The 24,181-nt window shown below is 38.1% G+C and overlaps 1 protein-coding gene across 18 annotated transcripts in view; it reads right to left on the bottom strand.

Annotated features, from left to right (window-relative positions):
- The window catches only part of da (daughterless), a 624,884-nt gene that overhangs the window by 583,692 nt on the left and 17,011 nt on the right, over positions 1-24,181 (bottom strand). For all 18 annotated transcript variants that reach the window (XM_067103717.1, XM_067103756.1, XM_067103616.1 and 15 more), the window contains exon 2: positions 13,674-13,717. In XM_067103717.1, the coding sequence (XP_066959818.1) occupies positions 13,674-13,717 (44 nt within the window). The remainder of the gene's footprint in view (positions 1-13,673; positions 13,718-24,181) is intronic.

The following is a 24,181-nucleotide window of genomic DNA, read 5'->3' as shown; positions in this document are numbered from 1 at the left end:
TAATGCTGTATGAAACTCTTAGCCACGGCCTGGTGGTGGCCTGTGTTGCTGTACCTATAGCGGTACCATACGTACGATCATGACTAACTTTACCTTAAATAAAATAAAAACTACTGAGTCTAGAAGGCTGCAATTTGGTACGATTGATGATTGGAGGGTGGATGATCAGCATACCAATTTGCAGCCCTCTGGCCTCAGTGGTTTTTAAGATCTGGGGGCGGACAGAAAAATACAAAAAGCTATTTCAATAGTTTTCTTTTGAGGAACACTATAAATACAAGTTTCTATGAATCATCTCTCAAAAATTTTCAAAAAACATTAAAAGACAAGTCCTTCGAAATCTACAATTCGATACGCTTCCCTGCCACCGCCTTTGCACATGGAACGTTCACCTTCAGTCGGTTCAAAATCTACTCTACTGCAGTCATAAGACTAGGGCTATTATATCATTTTCATAAACACAGCGCGAAAATCGGTAATCTTCGGATTGCGCAGTTTAGATGCTGTTTCTTTAACTCTCCTGACAAACTTTCGATTTCTATTCCAGTTACTGTTATTCCTGAGACTTATATTTTCCCTTTAGAGGTCGCCTATTACATCCTTCACAGAGAAGCCCTGCCTTGTCCCTTGCTTTTCTCCTTTTTCTCGGTCCTGAATTAGAAAAGGGCATTACACTGCCAGTCCCATAGGCGTCTGAACTGAAAATATGGAGTGACTTCCGCTCGTGTACAGAACATTTTGTGATCAGTACATTTTTGAGTAAACCAAGACTCACACACCCACGGTTACAAAGACCCATTTGTTGTGCTAAAAATCTCGTGGAAATGTCACACAAAATGAAACCCTAATAAATATAAATGAACGAACAAAAGAGATGAAAAACTTTCAAGCCCAATAAATCTTTACGAGGCGTAAAATTGAAGCAACGTGCCCATGCCACAACGCACACACTGTAAAATGCTAAAAGGAAGACGTTTCTACTTGTGTGCCACCTTAAAAAAAAAAAAATGAAATGGGTCTTCCACATCTTCACTCCGTCAACGACACAAAAGTTCGAAAGGCCTATAGCTATATCCTATTTGTGAATGGCGGACGGGAAAGGAAAAAGGTAAATCTAGCCGCTATATCCCATCTGTCAACGAAGAAATAGCTGGCGCTGTATCGCAACTAAATCTAACCTCAAGCGACGTCAGAGGGGAAAACGCAACTCCCGTCATCTTTCGTACTTCCGTTCACAAACATACACACACCACTGGCACAAACAAGCACAACATACACATCACATACACGGCCATATACGGTATTCGCATACATATACATACGGTACTGGTCACAATCACACACAAACTCTTCTTTCCCCCTCAGATCAAACCAACGAAAACTTCCCAAAGGGAAGCAAAATAAATTCATAGTCTGGTGGAGAGATAGAGAGAGAGAGAGAGAGAGAGAGAGAGAGACTCCAGTCGAGTCTCTAAGGATTAGGTATTCGAAGTAATTGAAGAGTACAAATCGCAGCCATTTGAAGGAGCGAGCTCGCCTCTTCCCCCCTGAGACATCCCGTCTGCTCACACACTATTTGTTACTCGGCTTCTGTTGGACCCAACTCCGTCAACACCCACCCAACCACCCCCAACCACCCCAAAAACAGAGAGAGAGAGAGAGAGAGAGAGAGAGAGAGAGAGAGAGAGAGAGAGAGAGAGAGAGAGAGAGAGTCCCAAAACATACGGAGATAAAAAAATTACTGATGCTGCATGGTTTAGGTAAAATGAATATTCGTGACACATTTAGATCATTTACCTGAAAATCAGAAGGCTGACTTATAATAATAATAATAATAATAATAATAATAATAATAATAATAATAATAATAATAATAATAATAATAATAATTTTACTGCTTTAAAAGTAAAACCTTTCAAGGTTTAAAAATATATATTAAAAATCAAAATTTATAGATTAAAAAACAAAACCTTTCAAGTTCATCACACGCAGATAAAATCTACCCAATGGCAAAACATAGAGACCATCTACGAATAAAAGATGCAGGTCACTCATAGGCCCAGAAGCATCTGGTAATAATTAATTGCAGTCACGAAGTAGGAAAGTTTAAATAAAACGTCCAACAAGGCCGGCTCGACATGCCCAAAGGGGCACTCAGCGTTATCGGAGACAGATCACTGAACTTGTACTGTACTTCCAGGCAACAGAGTTCAACCTGAGACAAAACCTTATAAAAGCTACGGCGGGGGAAATACATCGGGGCGGATTCCTAAAATAACTGGGCCACAACTTTGTACCCAGAGAACTTTCAATTTACTAAACAGTAGCTTCAATTCGCTCAAAACAGCTTGAAAAAACAGAACAACCTTAAAGAGAATTTTTATTTCGCATCGTTACAAAAAAAAAAATAAATAAATAAAATAATAATAATAATAACAATAATAATAATGACTGACGTTTCAAAACCTATTAGGAAAAACGTGCTTCTTTAAAGTTTCGTGATAGAAATGACAGTTCTAAAATTCTCATTCCTAAAGCTGAAACAACCAAAATGACTTTTTAGGTCTTATGTTCATTCTTTGCCCCATTCTTTCGTTTTCAAAATATTGGAATTCGAACCTGAAGAAGCTAACTGGGCAATTATTGAACTTCCGGTTTTCGTAAGCATCATAATAATAACAACAATAATAATAATAATAATAATAGCCAAAGCCATTGTAAATATAATTCAAAGTGTGAAAATTTAAATTGCATTGAAGGAAAATAACAGCCAAGAGCGCGCGTTAACATTTGTGCTAATAGGTTCGCACAACCATGGCTGAGTAAGTATTAAACATAATTAGAAGCCAATTACCTATATAATAGAGAGAGAGAGAGAGAGAGAGTCATCCGACGATCAACTGACTTAAAAAGGAGAAAACGCCAGAAAAGGAAACAAGCGAAGCCGACGCCCAAACCAGGGAATTATCTGAAAACATATTCCCAGCCGGAATGTCCGAGCAGCTAGATCTATATTTACCAACATAACGCACACCGGACGAATTCGCGGGGCTGTCATTATGGGTGGCCATTCCGCAAAACGTTTTATTTTTCGTTGCTAATCAATGGGGGAACTACGAAATTCATTCACGATTGGTTTTATCTCTCGCAACTGCAAGATATGGATACGGCTGTTCACTATTTTGCGGAGTTACCTTTTTTTTTTTTAAATCGGGCCTACAAATTCGGCTTATTTCGACAAAAAGCTAAAAGAGTCTTGAGGGCCAAAATGCTACATGGAATTGATAGTATTTGTTTGTATATGTCAGTTTTATTATGCGTGTTCGAGCCAAGCTGCCGAGTCATATCTTTAATAGTTAAAAACAACAAAAACCAGAAATGGAGATATGGTGCCGTCTTCCATAAAAAACTAGCTTATAGTATAGAAAACATTAATCATCACTAACTTTCAGATCCACGTAATGAAAAAGAAAAATCTGCATCAAAACTCGTCAAAATCGGGATATTTAGCAACAAGTTACACGATATCTGTCCTTGATCCACAGTCGATTCAACTCAAAATCCACCCAAATTACCTTAGTATTTGCATCAAAACAGATTCTGATTACCAGCCTAATCTATCGCCAAAGACCCCAGAAGTTTCAGCTAATGTATGCTAATCCACAAGACATAGAAATAGATGACGAATTATTAATGGAGAACCACAGAGAAGCTTACCTTTTAAAGAATGGACAACGAAAAATACTCAATACAAATTCAGACAAAAAGATGACTGCAATTTGATACCTACTAGAGTGCTACCATCAAAGTAGTTGTTCTATCTAAGCGCCCTACAAAATCAAATTCAAAACGTCACTGAGGATAGCTCACACTGTATGCAGTATTCATTAACGTGAGTCTCAAGAGCCAAAATAAAGTGAGAACTTTTGGGACTTTATACTACACTATTCCCATTATAATTACTTTCCTAGATTACTCTTAACTGTTTCGTCCAACACGATTACAGTTCTTGATACTGTTACAAAATATATTAAGACTCTTCGTAACAGCATTCAACCGTCGTTTTCTTATAAAAATAGCCACCGTTTTATTTCTAATGTCATACACTATTAACCGGCGATGGCAGGAAGTACTGAAATGTATTAAATTAGTTCGCTAGAAGAAATCAAATAACGTTACGAAGAGTACAGTTATCTTGACTTAGACGGGGATGATGCATAAGGGTATTATAAAAGCAACAAGTTTAGAGAAGAATTAGGTTGCAGGTGCAAGGAAGTACTACAGCTGTTGGAATACAGCAGAAGTGGACTAGGCGTGTGAAATAAATCTTAGAATGTGAAAGCACGACAACACAGTGAACGATATAGCCTAAACGCTTGCTGAATAATTATTTGAAGATCGTCTGGACATGCAAACAGGAATGAAAGATGGATTGAGTAAAAGATGAAGAAATTGTAGATGTTTTAGAAACTACAAAAAACGAAAACCAGTACAGGTTTAACATGGTGCAAACGTGCAAAGAATAAAAGTTAATATATAAAAGAAACACGACAGAGCAGGAAACATCAGTCGAATTTGTAACGCATACAGATGAATATTAGTGGTGGAATTCTGGGAACTGAGGGGGAGGGTGGTGATAGTGAGGGTGGCGTACATTAACAACATTTTCAGACAAGAGTGAATAAAATGCTAACCTTAATCTCTGAGGTCTGTCATGCAACGATTTGCCTTCAATCTTGTATCACCAAGGAACTTCATTAAAAAAAAAAAAAATAACATTTTTGTTCTTACGACAACGCAATAAAAAATAACCCATTTCTCAAAGAAACATATTTATCTCGTGCTAGAATATCATCAGGTAAAATAAATTTGAGAGTGCCTAAGTTGAGATGGTGAACGGGGAGCTATAGAAATATAGATCGCAATATCGAAGTTATAGAACTTCTTCCTCAGCTTTACGGCTTTAGAAATGAGCAGTGTTAGGTCAACGCCACTGATCGTAAGCGTGGTAAACTGTCTAAAAGGCTTATTACAAAAATGGGAGATCCTAAGTTGAAAAAGTGGAAGTCCCTAAAACTTTTACTGTAAAGTAAGTCGCCAGAAAGTTTGCAGGATGAGAGAGAGAGAGAGAGAGAGAGAGAGAGACTACGACTCAATACGAAAGTAGCCTAATGACGAAGCCTGACTAGATTTCGCAAACCGTTTTATTAAACATAAAGTCTCACTACCACTAGCCAGCATATGCTTTTTAGACTGGATGGGATAATCAATAAATATATGCTTTAGGCGCCTTTTAACGGTAAAAAAAACCCTAATTATCAATTGAAAGTTATGTTGATTCATATACCACAAAATGAAAGGCAGTGGGTCATTATGAAACTTGAAAGTGAAGAGTATTTTTAAAGAGGTCAAAATATATTCAACAGATTTTTTTGAGAAAGGAACCCAAATTAAATGTCCTTGCCCAGCCCAGGCCTATATAAAATTTAGAGAAGGATACAAGGGTAAGAAGAAGACAAGGGCAAGACCTAATCCTGGAGAAGACACTAGCCTCTTAAACCTTCATTATAAAAAGAGTATACATTTGTTCATCATTAATTCTTCACTTGAAAAAAAATACGATGCTCTACGAATTATTTACAAAGGCAATAAAAGATTTCATACGAAAAATTAAAATAAGAATGTAAACGTCAAATGATAAACTAATAATACCTGTTTTTGAAAACTATTTATATAACATAAATTGGCTTAGACTTTAGACATCTGAACCTCTCAATACTGAGAGCCAAGCATTACTTGTAACATTACTTCTTATCATAAAAGGGCTGCGAAAAACTTACAATCTACAAAACATACCAACAGCAATTGCACCACCGTATCAAATCGTATGAGGTACCGTGTAGGGAAGGAAAACCTGGGTGGTTACTAACTGACACCCAAGACAAAAAATTCCATATATTGTAAAAGTATAACTCAGTAAAAATCAAGGAAAGAAAATTAAAATGTCGAAGCACGTTTATATTCTAATTCTAATTTTACCAAGAGAAACGCAACCTTTTTTTTTCCTGTCTCTATCTAGATGAAATTCTCGACATCCCGATGGAAGATAAGACTTCATAAAAAATGTGTTAACATCCGGAGCGATTTCATCTAAAAACAAGTTTGAACTTAGGAATGTCGCCTGATGAAATGCCAACCTATTTGAGGCTAAAAATAGTCCTCGGCTTAAAGATCAAGCTATACTTTGGGGTCAGATATATAATTGGTGGCACTATGACGCCCACTCAAACATCGCGCCTTTGAGGGATTTCTTTTAGTTAAATTTCCCTCATACTCTAAAAGATTATGAAATAAATCTTGCAAGCAGTTCGCAAATGATGAAGAGAAGAGAGAGAGAGAGAGAGAGAGAGAGAGAGAGAGAGAGAGAGAGAGAGAGAGAGAGAGAGAGAGTGTGTGTGTGTGTGTGTGTGTGTGTGTGTGTGTGTGTGTGTGTGTGTGTGTGTGTGTGTGTGTGTCAAAAGAAGAGAATTAACCAATATAAAAGAATTTCGAATTTTGTTCGCCACATACGATGAAAAAGGGCATTGCTACATTAAGAGAATGTTCAAAGGACACCCACTTCAGTACATTCGAAAATACTTTGGTTAATAACTCTAAATAAACAAAAGTAAACCAGATACACAGACAATGTTTCAACAATTAACGTTTTAATTGTCTATGACACTTCAAAACCTTTATCTTTCCAATAGTAGGTCTAAGGCTAATTTTTTAGCCCTCTTTCGCTTTATGCTTATTTCGGTCTTGCGGTTCTGTATTTCAAAAATCCTCAATAGTGCAAAGCACAATAAATCATTCTCTTAAGTAACAGAAATGAATGAGCCCACCCCACTTCTCGTTTCGCTAAAGTAGACTGTAAAATTCACTAAAACAAGATCAGCACTAAGGCAAAACTGAGCCATTCGTTGCTGCGGTATGAAACACATTCCTCACTGGAATTGTTTTCATTACCCGAAGATGAGGCAAAGATTACTATAATTAACACTATTAAAATTACCCAATTTCTACACTCAAATATGGTTGTCCAGAAGAATCTCTGGATATATGACGAGTGAATATTAAATTGCAAAATTCAAGAAGTTGGACAGAAAGCAACTCAGCTGGAGGCCAACAGGGCGATGTCAAGACAATAGTGTTGCCACAGTGCCGCCCACGCCAGGGTACGCATGACTTCCGACGGAAGAATGACAAAAGAACTGGTCGGATTTGCTGGTTTATATATGCCGGCGTAACGACGATCAAAATGTTATGGGAACCTACTGCCTGAGAGAGAGAGAGAGAGAGAGAGAGAGAGAGAGAGAGAGAGAGAGAGAGAGAGAGAGAGAGAGATTCTTTCAAATCCTGTACATGGGGTCTACATGACGTTAGAGGACTGCGATTCAAGTGCTCTTGATTTGCATAAGATGACGACCAACCTAAAGAATATTCAGGTTCTTGGCTCAGCTTCATTTGTAGGAATGAGGCTACATACAAGCACTCACTTTTAAAATGTATGCGGCTTGGTAAGATATATATACCATTAAAATCCCCATTGTATAAGTGGGCATTATGTTTTCAAATATATTATCCTACGTAACAAAGACTCTAGGGTGATGACCACGTTAGGATTGGTCGTCGTCGAACCCGGTGTCAGCCTCTAGCCTCTTCTACTAAAGGTCCTTAATGCAAGCAGATAGAAGGTACCTTGGCCCACGTTTCAGAATAGCAAGTAACGTCCCTATGGCTGGCGCTTGCCTCTCGACCCTTTAGCAGATGATAAATTTACAAAATCAACAATAAAAGGGTCTCTCGTAAGCTATATCCAAACTTCTGGTCAAAAGACTAAAAAACGCACGCGCGCGCACACACACACACACCAGATATCCGGCGGAAATAAGAAGTCAAAATTCGGAAATGAGATTTTAGTAATTGAAACCGATAAATTTTGTCCTTATAAAAAAAAAAAGAAATCATTTTAAGGAAGGGGTAACTTTTTTCTAACCACAAACCGAAATACTTACAGCATATTATAATTATGTGTGTGTGTGTGTGTGTACGCGTTTTTACACCAACTTTTCCCTGGTGCAATGATTCACAGGCTACCATGAACATTAGTTCAGAAAATTATCGAAATTTACAACAAAATTAATGAAAATTATGAGAATAAGCATTTGCAACAAGAGTCAAATACTTGTCCAATGAAAATAATTTTAAGATTCGACCTAAGCCATTAAGCGACTAAATACAGCAAGGTCTGTTGATACTGACCTGGCTATATACACAAACAGTTCAATTAGACATGGTAAAAGCTTCAACAAACATCCTTGAACACAAATACTTCTTGTCGTCCATTTATTAAGAATAAATAAATAAATAAAATGGAGCTGACCTCATAAAAAATAATAGAAAGGCAACCACAGTTCTTAAAAAAACATTAAAAAAAAGAAGACAAGTTCATGAAAGGAAAGTATGATTTCGAGAACTGAACAATTTTGCAAACTAAACTCCCATTTAGAATATTTACCGCTCTCTCCGTCGTCCATTTTGGATTTTCCCCATGACGGCTCCTCTCCCGTCAGAAATTTATTTACCTGTTCGACTTACGGACTTCGGACCTCATAAAACTTGAGTGCTAGCCTCAAATATCCACCCGAATGTCAGCTTTAATTTCTGAGAAATGATTTCTGGCTATTGAATTGTTGTGAAATCTGAACTTGTCTGAAAATTCTGGAGCTAATAATTAAATATTCATTGGTACACAAACCAGAAAATCCCCGAAAAAGCTACCGGTCTAAATCTAACAACCTTTCTGGACTCTACAATTCTGGACTTTTTCTAAAGTACAGGCAGTGTTCCATTAAGCAACAGAAAATCCTCATTCTTTCGCACATTTTCTTAACAACTGACAGCAAGAACTGACACAGAGACTGTTTTCTATACTCTAAGATCGAGACTATTTCACTGAAGGAGCGCGAAAAATACTGCATACCTCATTCAAGTTGAAAAAACACGAAAACCCATATCTGATTTGAAGACTATTTATTTATAATGTCTGACGCCACGTAATTTCAAAATCCTATACAACATATTCTTTGACAAAGCTTCCATAAAATCCTTTCATTTTTATTCATTTATCAATCTTCAAATTCACAATCTCTCACAAAACTTGATTCAAAATAAATTTTAATCGATGTTCCCACTTAAAAACATTTCAACTCAAGATTACAAAAATATAAACTCAAGATTAAAAACATATAAACTCAAGATTAAAAACATTTTAACTCAAGAAATTACTTCCAAGAAACCTGAATTAAAAAAAAAAAAAATCAAACAATAACGTATGACACAATAAAGCAAAAGAAGGACAAACATTAAATTTGACTCCCAAAACAAAAGGCTAAAATGCGACGCCCAATCACAAAAACTCTCCAAAGGAAAAGACCTTCAACGGAGGCGGAGGAAACAAAATACTGAAAAAAGCAAAAGCCCAGAAGGAGCCATTTGTTATTCAGTAGAGGATTTTAGTAAGCTATTTCTTGATCACATTGAGCGGGTGTACGTAGGAAATTGAGCCATTTGTATAACGTCAGAGAGACCGCCCCTGCTGAGAGCAAACACCATCTAACATTCCCCCCCCCTCCACTTCTTCCTCAACTCCCAATTCCTCCCCTCCTCCCTCCCCAGACCATTCCCCCTCACCCTGTGGGACGGGAGGAAGGGGAAGGGGGAGGGGCCCTCCCTATTATTTCCATATTCACCCTTGTCGCTGTTTTACACAGAGGAGCTATTCCGAGGAGAGAAGTAATGGGACACCAATGTCAACCCCCCTCCCCCTTAAATAATGTCAACCAATGGAAGGGGGTAGTGCTCTTTCATAAATTCCCTTTTTATGGAAAGCCGTTAACTTGTTTTTAAAGCTGATCTCGGTATCATCTTCGTGTTAAGAGAATCCCTTTTTCCTTCGTCACTCGCCGTGAGGAGGAAGACCAGAGGAAATGACCGAGCTTGTAACATGAGCATTTCACAATGTAATCAACGAACGGGGAAAGATTCAAAAGTTAACACTAATAAAGTAATCTAGTAATATTCAATACAGATAATAGGAGCACCATACTACGCAGATAGTGGAGAAAGCAAATACCTCACTGATCCAGATGAAAATGTGATAATGGGATGTAAATGCGAAGTCTGCAAGAAAGGAATTTCGTAGTATTATGATGATGCTTGGAGTTTCTTAATGAGAATGAAGATTTCGAACTTGTGGTGCTGTGTCACTGGAATATGTAATATTTTGGTGGTTATGCCACTGGAATATTTTTAATTATTGTAATTCCTTATATTTGATTTTAAGATATTTTATGTATATTATTTTTTGTGAAACATTTATTTCTGAAACTAAGAATTAAATTTTTTTTTTTAAGTCACTCTAACAACAAAGAAATGTTTACTTTTTATAGTTTAGCATCATTGCCACTATCTCGTAGTATACACTTCCTTTAAGATAAACTAAAAGCATCAGTACAAAACTAAAAAATTTTTTTATACAGACTTCGGATATGCATTCCATTACCACATTTTCATCTGAACCAGTGAGTTATTTGCTTGCTCCACTGTCTACGGCATATGATGCTCCTATCAATGTACAAGGCGATAATGTCTTTATAAATCTATCAATATCAAGACACACTCCTGATCTGCCTCTTCGAATATTCTTTGCATAGAAAAATGGGCAAGAAATCCGTTTACGACACCTTCTGGCCTGGAGATCTCTTGACATTTTCGATTATACCTATTGGTTTTCACTAAATCTCGCGAAGGCTCTTTTTTTCATTTAATCTTATAAAAAGCCTCTCAGTATTTCTATCCGTTCAATATAAGTAGATAGTTTTCGCAAAGATTCGAATCAAAACACATACCATAACACGTCGATGACCCTAGTGGTTGCGCTGCCAATTTTCATGAATTGATCAACATTTTCATCTGGTGCTTAAAAACGGCCGTTTCAAAGGCATACGCAGTCTAAGAAGTCTTCTTGTGACCCACTGCCACCAACACCAAACGACTAATTTTGTTACAAGTTTCTATGCTTTGATTTTAGAGATGAGGTTGCTATCACCATGCCAATGCTGCTACAGAAGAGTCTGACAAAGTCCTTTTTATTTCATATTTTAGTCATACGTGCAAAGTGTTCAATGTGTTTTAAAGCTGCAGATTCGCTGGCAACAGGACAGTGAGCCATGGAAACCACTTTCACTCACAGTTTATCATGAGATGGCCAAAATCTACCATATTTCAGGGCCACAACCCAAGCGAGAAATTAAATGATACAAAATATAAAACACTTGTATCCAGTGAAACTAGAATAATCTCGAGGAGAGAACGAGCTTTGTACATTTAAAATCCTCCAGTTAAATCTTCAAGGTCTACAGTGGTGGCTATTTCAGGTCAGAGAAAATCTGAGAGTTAAGCATACGACAGGACATGCGACGCAAAACTTCAGTAAAAGGCTAAGTTGAGGGCAACTGAATTTACAGTCCAAGATGTGTGCCCAAAACACTAAAGAATCACAAGCAATTTAATAAAGACATTTTAGGTAGCCATTCTCCATTAGTCAGCTACCTTAAATGTTTATACCAACCCGATTTCACGTTTTCAAGCTTTTAAATTTATAAATCTTGATTCAGAGAGAGTTTCTTTCCTTTTTCACTTTCCTAACATTTTATGGACAACGCTCACACACGCTTCTCCATGTGCGCCCCATACAGTTCTAGAAATACCATAATTTCTGCTTATATATTTGAACAAGGGTGAAACGTGGCCACCTCCCATCACTGAATAAATCAGTTAATGTCCTGATTTCGAGGAACCAAGTCAACTCATGTAAACAAAGGGAGCGCTTCTGATACATATTCACTGAACGATTATGGCGACTCTACTGTGACCGTACGCTTCCCTGTGAGCTGTTCACCGAGTCTTACTTTCTTCTGGTAGATTGTAATTTTAGGCTATAATAACAGGCATAACTTTAGAGCCTCCTGTGAGTCAATGTCTAGTCTGGGAAGGTTTACTTAATAGTGTAAATCTGCTTGGCCACTAAGCAGTTCTTTTACCCTTTTATTCGAATCTGTCCATACGAAAGGTGGTTAAAAACGAAAATAACTCAGAGTGCAAAATTACGTAAATACTGTCTAACAGCACAAACTTATTTAAACACACACACAATAAAACATACATACAGCTACGCCGTTACCCCTGACAAGAGGGTGGATAGAGACAAAACACATGACAATACTCTCTACCATACGAATCGTGGATAACTCTGTGCAGAAACTTCCACACGAATTACAAGTTCACACACAAACCAAGAATCATCACAAACGCGTCAAGCGCCACATAACTTCTCTATTCATTATTTGCAAATACAGAAGAATGTAGCATGCGTTACATATACTAATAATTTTATTAAATGAGCTTGACAAGCTGCTCGGTCGTTCTATTTATAGTCTAAAGCTCACAAAACTGTTGTATTTCGTACAGAAGCAAGGTTATAGAGCTATATTAACCTGTAAAAATGCTGATAAACTTCAACAGTATCTCCGATATTCTTGTTAAACATGTATTATGATTTCTAAAATAAATATTCTTTCACTAACACAATAATACCAGACATCAGTGTTTATTATTACTGCAACTATTATCTTCATATTATTGCTGACAACTTTTACCATCAGTAGTTGATTACAAGCATCCAATACTGATGATGATGACCAACGAGTCTCAAAAAAAAAAAAAAAAAAAAAACACTTCCGAACGTATTTTATTAACGCCGTCATCAGAATCACGCTTAAAATGACCAAAGAATCCAATTTAATTTTCACCACTTATTTTACTACCGCCCAATACTTTATTCCAACGGAAACGTGTATAAAGTTCCGTTTCAAGAACGCCTCCTCTTCAAAGTGATTAATGCTGAAGCGAAGATATATTTAGAAGCTGTTGCTGAATTATACAAATTCCCGAACAAGTGATTTTATTAATATATTCGCTGGTTCAATCTTGAGCTTTGGGCACCTTAATCATGTTGCTTCGAAAGCCGACAGTTGAGTAAATCTACGGACACACTGACCACGTTTCACAAACACGTTCTCCAGCCGAGGACAATCTCTGTCTTTACTCACTCTCTGCTGTGACCGACTTCTCCCGAGTTAATTTAAAGAAATTTACTTCCTATAAATTGGTCACTGATTCAGTGATAGAACGGGACCAATAATATGCCAATAATACTAATAAAAATGAGTTAAAACAACGTTTCTACCATAAAGTAACTTCCTCACCCAAAGAATTCCCGATGCACTATAACATGAATTAAAACACGAATTGTTAGTTTTATTCCTTCTTGCTTATTTAATAAATTTCTGTGTTCAACGATTCATTAAGAAGCCTTTGGATTAAATTTAACACAATAATTCTAACGGAATGTCTAGTTCTAGTATAAACGAGATTACGCACATAGGAACTTTTCCTCACAAGTAAGATATGAATACTATGAAGATACTATGGATAAACAACGATGGTATTTTATCCATGACAACTATAACACTTAAAAATTTACATACAATAATGAAGACTTCACTTACCATGCCATTATCGACGGCATATCCGGGAGAGTAGACGCTTTTATCTGAGGAAAAAGAGAGCAACTTGTTAGTTTTCTCAAGATATAAAATGAAAATGATACTGGACCTATCAAACCAATGTGACTTGGATGTTGAGAGAGAGAGAGAGAGAGAGAGAGAGAGAGAGAGAGAGAGAGAGAGAGAGAGAGAGAGAGAGAGAGAGAGAATCTTTTGGATAGTTTAACTAGCTGAGTGAACATGCACCGAAACAAGTCAACAACAGTTCTGACTACGAATGAAAATTCTCACATAGTAAATTGCACCTAAAACCGACATACAAATACTCCAGCGGATTCCAGAACCAGAGCTATATTTAACTGAACTGGGCAGAAGGATCACTGCCTAATTTCCCGTATCATTTAACCTGGCCCCTTTCCTTAAACTGATATATCACTACTTCTGGGAGAAGACTACTGAATGAATAATATCACCACTTAAGGGAGAAGGTTACTGAATGAATATATCACCACTTAAGGGAGAAGGCTACTGAATGAATATATCACCACTTAAGGGAGAAGGCTACTGAATGAATATATCACCACTTCAGGGAGAAGGCTGCTGAATGAATATATCACCACTTACGGGAGAAGGCTACTGAATGAATATATCACCATTTAAGGGAGGAGGCTACTGAACGAATATATCACCACTTAAGGGAGAAGCCTACTGACAATTACTTTCCTAAAAAGATCTAGCTTGCTTCGGAAAGTCATGACCGTCTCGTTGTCTTCCCCCTAAAAATCAACCTGAGTCCTCGCAATTTCCTGACAGGAAGAACAACCAAGTGAAGAAAAGCGAAAAAATTCGTCCCCAAAAGTAGCCCATTTCGAAAAAGGCAACCTTTCTTCAATCCTTCGACTGTTAACTGAAAAAAGGAGAGGGTAAAGCTAGTTCGACTCCAACAAAATCTCTATCGAAGAATCGATTAATCAAAACACAATCAATGAAACACAAAAATTGGTTAGGCGGGGAGGGAGGGCGAGGAAGGGGGGCCTGCCCCATTTCGATTTTGAGCGGAGCGTGAGCGTAGAGTGATAAATCTCCACCAGGCAATTTTCAAGCGTATAATGAATGAAATGTCAAACTGTTCCGCCACGTTCGACTTGTTAAATTAAAATGGCGACCATCATTTGTCAAGCAGGCCCGACTTGGAGGAGGTTTTTACGAGTATTTCTCACTCTAATCGTCCCTTTTGAGAGAGAGAGAGAGAGAGAGAGAGAGAGAGAGAGAGAGAGAGAGAGAGAGAGAGAGAGAGAGAGAGAGAGAGAAGGCTCTCGATGATGGTGTAGTCATCGCGGAAAAGTGACGCATTATCTCCAAACAATTTAGAAGTACTTAAAAGTTACTCTTATTTCCTTTTTTTCTTTTTACATTTGATCATTCTCATTAACAACTTGAGAGTACAGTAAATCCCTCTATGAGTAATAACGATATCATTATATCTACCACTCGTCTCGAACTTATCACGAGAGAGAGAGAAAGAGAGAGAGAGAGAGAGATATTCTACCAGTTTACGAATAGTAAAACCTAACCTCTTTCTTCACATGATTTTATCTTACGATTTGAGATGTTCATCTCCTAAAAAAGGAATCATGTACCTGTTACAAGTGAAAGCAGGAATCACCATACAGAAATAGTTCATGTTTGAAAACTTTTCATACCCGTCGCCAAGATTTAACGAAAGCAAACGAGGATACAAGCGTTTACATGTTCATACAACAAACAGGTGCTCATATACTGAAAACATCAAACTCTCCTCTCAAAAATAAGTAAAAACTGGAAAACCTCACCTTCCACGAGATGCAACAAGAATTCACTAAGCACACTAAACCTAGATCAGTTAAGTTATCAAACACACACTTACATACTGTCGAAAATGCTATGATAAAACAAAAATAAAAAAACCTAACCAGTTTGCTATCTCGACTATAACCTCTCTCTCACTACAAAACATCATCAACACCCTTTACCTTCAGCCACAACTCCGTCAAGGTTCAGTGACTTTACACCCTTTACATCTTACAGACTTCCTTTGTGAATGAATGACACATACAGAGACCTTTAAAACGGCATTAACATTTACAGATAGCTGCAATTTATTTATTAAAAAGTTTACTACCTGGCTGACTCAGGTAGAATGAAAATCTTCAATCTTGCAATCACCGCTGCATAAAAGTTCTTTCAAATCGTAATTATATTTAAAGTATTCTTATTTCCCTGAAAGGCCATCCAACGCTTGAAAAACGTCAGTGACGGTGACCAAAAGAGTTCTAATCTATGCCTGAAACAAACCAACTCTTCCTTTTAATTTGCATTTATTTGTTCACACTGAGCCCTCAATTAAATCAATACCAATGGGAAAATTTGTGAAAGATTTGAGAGATCTAAAAGAAGCCACTGTAAAAGTCAGAAGAGTGAACTACTTCCATATTATCTGGGGTTTATCTGTAAACAAAACTAACCTACCACTTTCTCGTGAAGAAAAAGAATGACATTTAATAACAACTAATTCCTGAGCATGTCTGGAAGAAAATCATCCCGAAGACTTAGGCAGAGTCACGTGACTGATACCAGCACCTCTAAAAGAATGCTCAACTGGAAAGACAAAACTGTCATAGAGGAGACTGTCAAGCAAGGCAACCAAGAAATCACCCAAGGTTCCCTAACGTGGAAGGAGACGCCGAAGTTTCCCCTTCCAAAAGAATCCTGTTATTCACAGAAAAAATGAAGACTACTGTACTCCCAAACCCTCAAACTGCATAGGGGAGCAAGGCAATCTGTGAGGTGAAAAGGAATGGTTAAGTATGTGACCGCCTCCTTCTCACGGGCAATAAGGAACAAAAAAAAGTAAAAGGAATGATGCTGCACCTCTGCATTTGCATCTGAGGATATTGGGGAATGAGCAAACACCTTTCCTAAAAATAAGTTCGACTGACTGACAAAAAGACTGGTAAAGAACTGCCAAGAAAAGCAGTCCAGAACCAAGAATCCACAAGCTGTAAAGTGGCCATCAGCAACAAAGCATGCACATGAAATGGTAAGAAACCCAGTAACCGAGTACCCTACTTGAAGGGAAATGGAGTTACTCACACATAAAACCAAGCTTGATGACCAAGACTGTTTACAAGTATGGTATATGTAAAGATCAGGTAAATTACAGGCCTTAACATGGTACGGGCACATGCTTCTACCTGCACGGAAATTGCTCATACTTGTATTTGGAAATGGCAGTGAACTCATCGACACCAGTGGTGGCTACATGCCAAGTTGCTGCATAACCACATCTATTAAAACCAAAACACTAACTGTCCTGATAAAAATGATTACAGTGGACATGGGTACTACTGACCTTAGAAAACAGCATTTGCTGGATTGTACAACGGGCACCAATTGGGCATACACTGATACGGGCACTAGAACAATGTGGTACTAAATATCTCAAATGGGCTGCACTTATCAAGGGCCAAGAACAACATATTCCACAAAAGAGAAAGGGTGCATTTGTACCTGAAACAGGCAGCACAGTAGCATGCTGCCTACAGACAGGATTACTGCACCAAGCACAGTCTCTAGTAGTCACAAGCAGAGTAAGGGATTTAAACCATGATATAATGCAAGCAAGGACAGTTTCAACCACAAACTACCGACCACAACATTTGCCGAACAGCAAAATGATGGGTTCCGTTGGAAAAGTACCAGTGACAGTACCAGTCTGGATTGTGCAAGGGGATGGGCAGAGCACATACATATGCAGTGACTCCAACATGTTCAGCAAGAGTTGCATAGTACACTGTATGCACAAAGTGTGCAGATGTCACTGAGGGATCATTATCAGTATGGACAGCTAAAACATGAACACCCTTGGACAACAATTCTTTGGACACAGGGTACCCAATGGCAGTGCCCATCTGTGAAACACCAACATAAAGAGGCACAGCTGGAGAAGAACTTCTTTCCCCCCTGAAGGTGGGACCACCTCACATCCTACGATAACTGCATTGTGAAAACAAGATTCATCATAACAGCCAATGATGCAGGGACATAGGCTGTGCACAAACGTGCATAGTGTATGTGCCCAAGTGGGTGGCATGCCAACCATCAAAATGAATGCAACACCATAAAATAAAAAACCTATAAATCAGCACAAAGCAGTAGTGACCAAGTTATCATAAGAAAGCTTACCAGCCTGGAGTAGACCAGAGAACATAGCCAAAAAGATTCTCAAGAACCTGCATGCACAGTCCTAGGGGCGAGCTTGTCCCTCCTGCAACAAAGGAGCAGAGACATTACAAGGGAAGGGTACCTGTAACCAATCAGCAGACTGATCGATCAATAACAATTATATGGATGATACGCTTAACAGAAATTGTGGACAACATCCATAACAGGGTGTGACTTTCTTAAAGGGAGTCTTGCTGAGAAACAAGTGCAAGATTGTAACTGTATAAACTTTCTCCCAGAACTTGGTAACCAGGGAAAGCATAAAATGTGTTTCCCTTACAAGAGCGGAAACACCCATATGAGAGAGGCCCTACCGCTCCATCTTAGTAGCCTTAAAGCTGGGCAAAAAGAGGGGGATGGAAAGGACAGAGTAAAAGGGCTTCATAACAATGAAATTTTTCCTTCTTCCACCTGGCTGTCCCTCAGTCAACATTGCTGTAATGGCAAAAGCCTAAAGACAGAAACCAAAGGAGGGGCCTGACTCTCAGCCATGGCCAAATGATCTCAGTAAAGGGAAACTCTGGTAACCATCCGCAATCTTCAGAACAGCAAAATCAATGGTTGTTGCTGGGGTCTAGGCAACCAAGACAGAAGAAATTGTGCGCATATGTAAATGATTTCTGCCCTGGAAATTGAACAAAGAGCAGACTCCCATAATCTCCAAATACCTAAAAACACTGAACAGCACCAGTGGAGATGAAATGTCAGTCCTCCAAAAGACCAAGAGATCAACCAAGCATGAGCCTCGTGCCATGAAAGAAAGAAGGAATTAGACCTGTGTCACTTCTCCAAGAGAAAGGAACCCCCCACCGGAAATACCAAATGATAACCTCAAGAAAGACTCCCAAGGCCCTCTCCTTATTTAGTGGTCCCAGACTGAGAAGGAAGGAGAAGGCAGGAAGGACATGTGGAAAGGCTAAGCACTCTGGAGAATTTCACAAGAATAATTCACCTCTGCAGAAAAAGAAAATGGGGCTTTTATAATACAGTAAATAAAGTTTCTCTAGCAAACAAACTTAAGTCTGGCTAGAAAGACATGGTTTAGTATTCTTTATAAGCAATTATATAATTGTAAAAATATAATAAGTTTGAAGCCTTTATAAAAGAACCTCATAACAAAAACAGGTCCCTGAAGAAAGGAACATAAAAAGTTACACTGTTGTTCTTATATCCTTAACATACTGAATAACCATAAGCGCAATAACATATAAGAGCATTATAATAGTTGTTCAAGTTTCCCTGATAGTATAATGAACAACCACAAAGCAACATTAAATAAGAGCATTAATAAAATTTTAAAATTCATTGTTTGAGTAGCTCTGACATGCAGAACCACCATAGCCACAATAGTATGTTATAACAGCCTAAAAACCAAGCTGAGCTCCATGACCACAGCAGCAATGCAGACATCTTGACTCAAAAAAGGATAAAAGAAAATGGTGGTTGGAAGCGGGGTAAATGGGTGGTTTCCCCATCCCTCACCTCATTCCAGATAGCTACTTTGTTACCAAGGTTCTCTGATTGAAAAAGCTTCAGCGAAGGTACATCCACATACAGTGCGGGATACAGACCTTTATTTAAGGAACTAGATGTAGCTGAATAAGAATTAAACTCAGACGCAAACATAGAATAAAAGAAAACATAAGAGAAAATACAGACACGCCCCATTCATGAATAACCAAGCAAAATCCAATACAGTGCTGTATTCAGTGGGCACTGTACTCTGAAGCTCTTACCAAGTAAAAAACATCAACTGTTCACACAAGCCCAATAACTGGAGAACTATGATCACATACAAAGGAGTACTGAGAATTCTACATCGATTTGAGCATTATCCCAGGAGCATTTGGCAATATGGGCTTATATATCAATATCATGTACATTTTCACAAAAAGTTTTCCTTTTAGAGGATTAGATGAGTAATCTCTTGTATAACTTGTCTAAATTCTTTACTAGTCAAAGTCTTCATCTACGATCTTTTTCTATGATTTTTTATGCCTTCTTACTGGACTTTGTCCTGCCAGCCTACTTCAATGTCTACTACTTTACTTTTCTGAACCACTAAGCTAACCTTCTCATAAACCCACATCAATATCAGTTTTTCAGATCCCAGTCTATCTTCCAGCCTCTAGACACCACATTCATATTTTGCCTTCTCCTTGTTGCATTATGCTCTTCAATGGGCACTCCAGCCATGAATCTCAACATACTATAATCAACACCTCTTCAAAAGATCTTTATTATCATAACAAGTGTCTATCTCATAAAATCCTTAATTCATATCACAAAAAAAAAAAATATATAACGAGAAGTGTCAGTATTTCTTATCAAAGTATTGTCACATCTTAATCATTATGGCCTTTCTCAGTGGGAAAAAATGCCTAGATTATATAGATATTCATAGCTGTGTGCACGTAGACAGGTCTCTCATCATGAGCTAACTCATAACCTAAATATGCTATGCTCAAACTTCTAGACCTAGAAAATACCAACAGGTGAACTTTACATTTAAATTTTCTTAACATTTACCCAAATACTTGAACATTAACACACTTCTGTTTTCATATCCTAACTGTATATAACATCAATGACTTTGTAAGATGCATTAACAGAAATATCTAAGTGCTGTTAATACAGTACCTAGCTACTGTAATGACAATAATTTTTCCAAGAAGACTATACCAATATATTCTGAAACTCATAAAAATATTCTGAAACTCATAAAAAACTGACAATCATGAACAGCCCTCAATTTTGCTTTTCATTATACTGTGCTTCACTGCATTTTCACAAAAAGGAACAAAGTCAACTGCAAGAATTATAAAATTTTCACAAAAATTGTTAAAAAAATAAGTTACTGTACTTAAATACACGTAGCCTATTTACTAATAATAAATGTTTAATGTTAATGCATCTTGACATTTTTCACTTGGGTTATTCCGTGAATTATTTATTTACCCTTTTTAATATTTAACAATTTCCCCCCCCTCTAAGTTTTCTGGAAATTTAACTCAATTACTGTATACAGAACCAAACAGATGCTAAAATGTGCATCAAAAGAAATTTAACTAAGCTAAGGGTGAAAGCAATACTTTACATGAAAGTAACAGGTGTCATGGGAGATACTCTGGTTTGTAAAATATCAATGAACAAAAGATTCTTGATGCCAGGGTGAAAAGAGAAGCTAAATAAGGAGGAAAAAGATGAGGAGGATCACATTACAGAGAAAGGGCATGACTTGAGGAGCTAGAAAATTCCTGTAAGGCTACCTAACTGACATACTAAATGGTGAAGTTTGTACTGAGAGTGCAGTAAGAAAAAGCTTTGTTGCGCCCAAGAATAAGTGGAAAGAAAATGCTTGACTAATTGTATATTAAAACATCCCATTAATAAACAGAGCAAATATCTTTAACATCTGTACAAGATCTGTACTTCTCAGCAAAACAGACACATGTGCACTTACACAGAAGATGCAGATTTTGAAGAGGTGCAACAACAAAATATTGGAATCGAAGAGTGCATGTTACCAATAAGAAAGCTGCTGAGAGACGGTGTGGAGTGTTCAAAGGTTAGCAAACAGAGATTTCAGAGAATGAAATGATTCTGGCACGTGAAAAGAAGGGGAGAGGAGTACTTACTCAAAAAAGTGGTAGATATGGAAGTAGCACGACAAAGGCCAGTGGGAAGGGGTAGAAAATCATGGAGAAAGGACATACATGAAGACCTGGATCAGATGATATAAGTGGAGAAAATTACAAGTCTGACCTCCAAACAGAAAACCTGACAATGTTGATGACAATGTACTAAAAACCTACAGCAAACAAAATACCACAGTCATCTATAAACTTACAGATCAAGCCCAAAGGCATTTGTTCTTACATGAAAAAAAGACTGAAGTATGAAAATCTAAATAAGTTGATGAGCTAGAAGGAAAAGACCCAAAGTAAGAGATGAAAGTCAAGTAGTTGGGGAATAAGGGATACTATAAATGAGCTTCCAGGCATTTAAATTTTCCCATTTTTGACAATCTAAAAAGGAAAAAAAAAAAAAAATCACTACTATATAACCCCACACACACAAGCAAACTCATAACTTGCAAAGGGTGTGGTTATCACTTACACAAACAAAAACAAAATTAAATAAAAATTTAAAAATTAATTTTGATACAAAGTTTTTATTGAAATAACTGTATTGCTACAGTTTGTTCCTTACCATAATTCTTTTCTTCAAACTTTATTTCAATGGCTGCAGTCATTGCATGTGTAGCCTATTCCTCATATACTGCAGTTTGCACTTAATTCTCTAAAACTACTGCATTTACAATGACAATGTTGGCCAAATTAAAAAAAAAAACTTTGCCTTAATAAAATGTAAACACATCTTTACCAATGCTTTTACACAATCATGTAGCTATACTAACTGATGTTAATTTACAGATTATATTTTCAAACTAATATCAATTAAGACAAACTTAATAACTTCATGATGATCAAACTCCTAACAAAAGCTTTAAAGGAGTGCTATATGAGACTCCTGGCCAGTCCAAGGCACCTGATAATAATTGGAAGTGGACAGTCTTCTTAGTTTGTGTTCCCACTGTCCAGGCAAGGAAGCACAATAATCTTCAAAAACCCTTGAAGAAATTCTTAACATGGTGGTCTAGCTCCGTCAATGAGAAAATATCTTCGCTGATGAGAATGGAGAGCATCGAGAAGATTCAATGAGAACAGAGAATGCCCTGGGAGGAAGGCAAATCACCCAAAGAATGGGCTTTTAGGATGAGAGAGAAAATCTTCTTTTGAACTAAGAGAGGAAGGAAAGGCTAAAGATGCTTTCTTGCTTTCTCAACAAGCTCATTATTTCAGCAAAACGCTCTCTTAATAGGAGCCAATGATGGTTCACCTTGCTCTAGAGGTGACGAATGAAATGGGGAAACATGACTGGGAGTGGGTGCTTGGCTCTCAGAAGCGTGCGCACCATGATAGGTTAGTATAATTTCATACAAAGTTGGCACCGAATGTCAAAAAAGATCTGGTAACACTGCACCGGGTGGTCGGAAAGAGGTGCCATGTCTCATGCAGCTACAACATAACTGCAAGAAATGGAGAAACATGACTGGGAGTGGTCACTTGGCGTTCAGAAGCAGGCCGCCATGCTAGGTCAGCATAATTTCATACAGAGTTTAGCATTGAATGGCATATAAGATCTGGTAACGTTGCGCCAGGTGCTTAGAAAGAGGCGCAGTGTCCCATATAGCTGCAGTACAACTACAAGAAGGTTGCCTAACTGGAATTGGATGTGAACGCTGACCCACTTGAAGGGTTTTAAGCAGCCAAGAAGAATCCAGGAATCATTTCCTGTGCCACCTGCCTGTGTCGGAATCATCGGAAGTGATGTCACTGCAGGGCCTGTAGTGGCGTGGCGGTTGAGCCGTGGATCGCCTCTACATAAGCGGGAGTCCTGCAGCGGAAGGTAGGCCTGATCGCTGACAAGACATACATAAGTGCCCTTGCCTGCCATTCATACAATAATTATCGTAAATGTATAATTAAACTGCCTCCAGTATGATACCTTCAACTATCGTACATTTATATGACTAGATGCACTCTTAATGAGACGTCTTTTCAATGGCTGTCTGACGGCACTTGGGATCGTACCACGGGCTCAACCGAGGGAGCGAGTTCCCATGGACAAACTACATCGCCCTCCGTTGGACATGGTATGTCTTCTCCCAGGGCTGGGGGAGCAGGACAGTGACAATAGTCCTACCGACACCTGGGACTGTACAACAGGTACGGTTAAGGGGTGACTACCCCATGGGCAAACCCCACCAACCAGGTTTAGGGGAGTATGACAGGGACCTTCGTCTAAGAGATTCAGCAGGAAAGAGTAGCCACTCCTCCACTAACACTGCATTGTCATTTCTCACCTTGCGGGAAGTGCACCGACTGAATACATTTACCATTAACACCTTCAGTGACACACTTGACTCCGCCAGTGAATCCACTAATAGGTTAATTTTCTTGACAAACCTAGACTCCAGACTGGCAATAGCATCGGGTACGGAAGCGAGGGAGCCAGGCGCGAGAGTAGGTGAATTAAAAGTAGGAGGGCTAGTAGCAGGAGAAAAATTACGAAGAGGGGAAGAAGGAATAGCAGAGCTATCTTCTAATCTAGGCTAGGATGGAATTCTAGGCTAAGGGAAGCTCATTTCTAGGCTCTAGAGGCCACTTTCCTCTTTCTATCCC

The sequence above is a fragment of the Macrobrachium rosenbergii genome, chromosome 1, assembly GCF_040412425.1.
Source record: "Macrobrachium rosenbergii isolate ZJJX-2024 chromosome 1, ASM4041242v1, whole genome shotgun sequence".
In the NCBI taxonomy this organism is placed as follows: domain Eukaryota; kingdom Metazoa; phylum Arthropoda; class Malacostraca; order Decapoda; family Palaemonidae; genus Macrobrachium; species Macrobrachium rosenbergii.
This window is presented reverse-complemented; position numbering and strand designations above follow the sequence as displayed.